This window comes from Corvus brachyrhynchos, unplaced genomic scaffold, assembly GCF_000691975.1.
Source record: "Corvus brachyrhynchos isolate BGI_N302 unplaced genomic scaffold, ASM69197v1 scaffold5, whole genome shotgun sequence".
NCBI classification, from domain to species: Eukaryota; Metazoa; Chordata; class Aves; order Passeriformes; family Corvidae; genus Corvus; species Corvus brachyrhynchos.
The window spans coordinates 11,044,573-11,047,946 of NW_008238321.1; the positions used below are offsets into that span (position 1 = coordinate 11,044,573).

General features: G+C 48.9%; 1 protein-coding gene across 1 annotated transcript in view; it reads right to left on the reverse strand.

Moving 5' to 3' along the window:
• BRI3 (brain protein I3) overlaps nt 1–2,547 on the reverse strand; it is a gene marked incomplete at its 5' end in the record, with an annotated part of 15,202 nt that extends 12,655 nt beyond the window's left edge. The window contains one exon of the mRNA XM_017734143.1: nt 2,469–2,547. Coding sequence (XP_017589632.1) covers nt 2,469–2,547 — 79 coding nt within the window. The remainder of the gene's footprint in view (nt 1–2,468) is intronic.
• Nucleotides 2,548–3,374: the final 827 nt, after the last annotated feature.

The following is a 3,374-nucleotide window of genomic DNA, read 5'->3' on the forward strand; positions in this document are numbered from 1 at the left end:
CACTGCCCCGAGCCACCGCGCCGGCCCCGCTGGTCTGTCACTAAAGCGATGAGGGATTTTTAACTTGCCCGCTCAGCCCCTGTTCAGCATCGTGCTCCTGCCCGTGCTCTCTCCCCGGACTGCGATCCTGCGCCGACCCTGCGTGGGCTGGGAGGTTGGAGCGGATGAGCCGCTGTGCTCCCTTCCAAGCTGACCCTTTCTGTGAAATGCGGTCCCTGCTGGAAGCCCGCGGCATGGGGAGGGGAGGATGAGGATGGTTACTCGCAGTGACTTCTGCAAACTCTTACATCCCCACTGGGAAGAGCCGCACTTGAGCGTTAAAGGAAAAAGAGCTCTGGGGTGGTGGCACAGAGAAGGAATGTTGTAAAAAGAGGGAATGTTTTTTAAAAAGAAATTGAGGAAAAAGCAGGAGAAAACTCTCATGGTTCAAAGAAACACTAAAGTTAAGAAACAAACACGACAGGAATGAAGAGGAAAGCAAAGGCGATGCTGCTGCCTCCTGTACAGCAAACGACAGGAACGAGTTCAACAACACTTTCACCAGACTCAGCTGCTTCTGAAACCCACGTTCTCGATGACTGCCCGGGCCAGATGCTGTAAAGATGTTAAACGTCTTTTACTCCAGCCAGAACTCTTGCCTCTTCCCTCCACACCTTTATCCCTTGAGCTGTCTGACTCACCAAATCTTTTGGTTTGGAAATCCCTGGTTTGTCCTTTGCTACAGGTCCCAACACAGCCTTATCACCATGGCAAACACTGCGACTCCCTCCCATGACAGGTCCTGTGCAGCAGGGAAGGGGTAGCCCCATTTCATGGGAAGGGGAGAAAAAACATAAAAAGCAGAAGTCATTAAACAATTTGTCTCGAAACAAATTCTTGAAATGGATAGGGACACAGATCACACCACCCCAAATCCAAGCCAGTGCCAGCATCACATGATGGTGAGGAGGTCCCTGCCCTCCTGCCTTCTGTCTCCTTCCTCTGGTTTGCAGGTGACCCATCTGAAAGGGGCACCTCCTCTGAGGGCTCTCTTGCTTACTCTAACTGTAGCAGTGTAAATACTCCAGGAGGTTCTTGAACGAAAAATCTTAAAACACAAATGAAATGCAGCACTTCCTCACTAGGGGAAAGATACTTCCTTAAAATGAATGTTAAGTAACAAGGAAAAATCCCTCTTTTAAAGAAGTGAAGTTTGGGAAAGCATGGAAGAGCCAACAGGAGGAAACCTCTCTGCACAAACCTGCTCTGACTGTGTTAGGACACAGACTGCAAAGCACTGAAATAGGATTGAAGATATCCTGACTAGGCTTTGGTTCCCTGGAGAAAACTCCTTCTTCCTGAGTCACTCAGTAACCACAGGACTGAAGGATGTAAATGAGGAAGGATATCTGCATGTTTTCTCTCTCTTTTGCAAGGCTTCAGCCATTTAGGGAAGATCCAGGACTCAGCCTTCACAGGCTGCAGACTGGAAGTGCGGTTCCCATTAACCCAGTGTAAATCTATTTATATTCAGCTGTCTTTGCAAAAGCTTCCTCCTTAGCTCCTTACAGAATGGGAGCTCTGTTGCAACACCAGCAATTGAACAAAGCAGGGCTCAGCACTGGACACCCAGAGCAGAGAGTTCTTGTAAGGCATCAATTCGATCCTAACTTTTACATCAAAGTACAGGCATAGCAGAGCCACTGACCACACAGAAGGTACGTGCTGCAGTGTTATGGAGAGCACTCGTTTGGTTTCACATGAAGTGTCCTCCTTAAAAGAAGCATGGAAAAACTGTACTGGTTGTAAATGACTTATTGTGCAAACCCCTCGCATATCCTATCGTTTATGCTGCCATCCTGTAAGATTAAAGGACTGCAGTTCAAAATCCAAACCGTGAAAAAAATCCCAGGAAATGCTCCACAAATTCTTCTGCAATCTAGTTCCCATGGAAAATAACAAAAATCTTGTTTCTACCTGCTCAAAGTGGAAATGGGATTGAGTACACATGAATTGTATCAGAGTCACAACCACTGAAAATCTTGCAACATTAATTTTCTAGGATCTAAACTGTACTTGGTCTTTATAAATACATATTGCTACAATGATCAAATCATCAAAACACTAATAGGGAGCAAAAATTCTGTGTTGAGGTAGGCCCCAGTCTGTGCAAGGGACCAAACCAGTGCAGGGAGTCAAGTGGCCTGGGGGCTCAGCCGGACACGACCCAGACGGGCTAGGAAACGCCCCAGACTGGATGGTTTTACCTCACACAGGAACCATTCCAGAGAATTTCATGTGTGCATCAACCCTCCAAACCACAACCCTCTGCTCATCAAAACCATCTGAATCCACAGGCCACAGGACAAGAGCAAGGCAGACGTATTCTCCTTAACCAGCAACTAGAAACTCCTCAGGCAGGATTTCCAACAGATCAGCCAGTTCCCTTTGAAAGAGGTCTGCAATGCTTTTTCAACTCCTGTACTGACCTGCAAGACATATGGAGGTCTGGGATACTTTTTGTTCAGATATTTGAACGGACAGGCATGGGAGGCATTGCCTATCTTCTTAGATTTTCTATCTCACTTCAAAATGAACTGGAATGTGATGGCAAAAACTGAGATGTATGGGCAAGCAGTTCCAAAGGCAGGTTATTGTTTGTAGCAGGGCAAGTGTGCAATATCCTGCAATAAACGCTAAGCAGCACCTTTGGTGTCGCCCAGGGAAGCAGGATCGCTACTGTGCTCCTACTGCACTGCCACAGGTTGTGACAGTAAAGGCCTTCCTTACGCCTCAGGCAGGGCATTTACTGATGCATCAAGAGTAAACACAGCTCCGGGTAAAGGCTGGTTTCCCTCACTCCGGCTGCAGCCACTGCTCACTCCGAGCAGCTGGACAGAGGGATGGGCACTGCCTGCACAAGCCCCTTTCACAGAATCACAGCATCACAGAATGGGTCGGGCTGGGAGGGACCACAGTGGCTCATCTGTTCAACCTTCTCACTCAAGCAGGGTCGCTCCAGAGCACAGGATTACATCCAGACAGATCTTGACTATCTTCAGTGAGGGAGACTCCACACCCTCTCCGTGCGATCTATTCCAGTGCTCGGTCACTGCACAGGAAAGTTCTTCCTCCTCATGTTCAGGTGGAACCTCCTGTGCATCAGTTTCTGCCCCTTGTCTCTTGTATTGCTCGACACCACCGAGCAGAGCCTGGCTCCGTCCTCTTGACACACACACACCTCCCTTTAGATACTTCTACACTGGATGAGGTCCCCTCTCAGTCGTCTCTTCTCAAGGCTGAACAGGCCCAGCTCCTTCAGCCTTCCCTCGTAAGACTCGCTCCGGTCCCTCGCTCAGCTCTGTGGTCCTCCCTGGAGCTCACGCCCGGGCGCT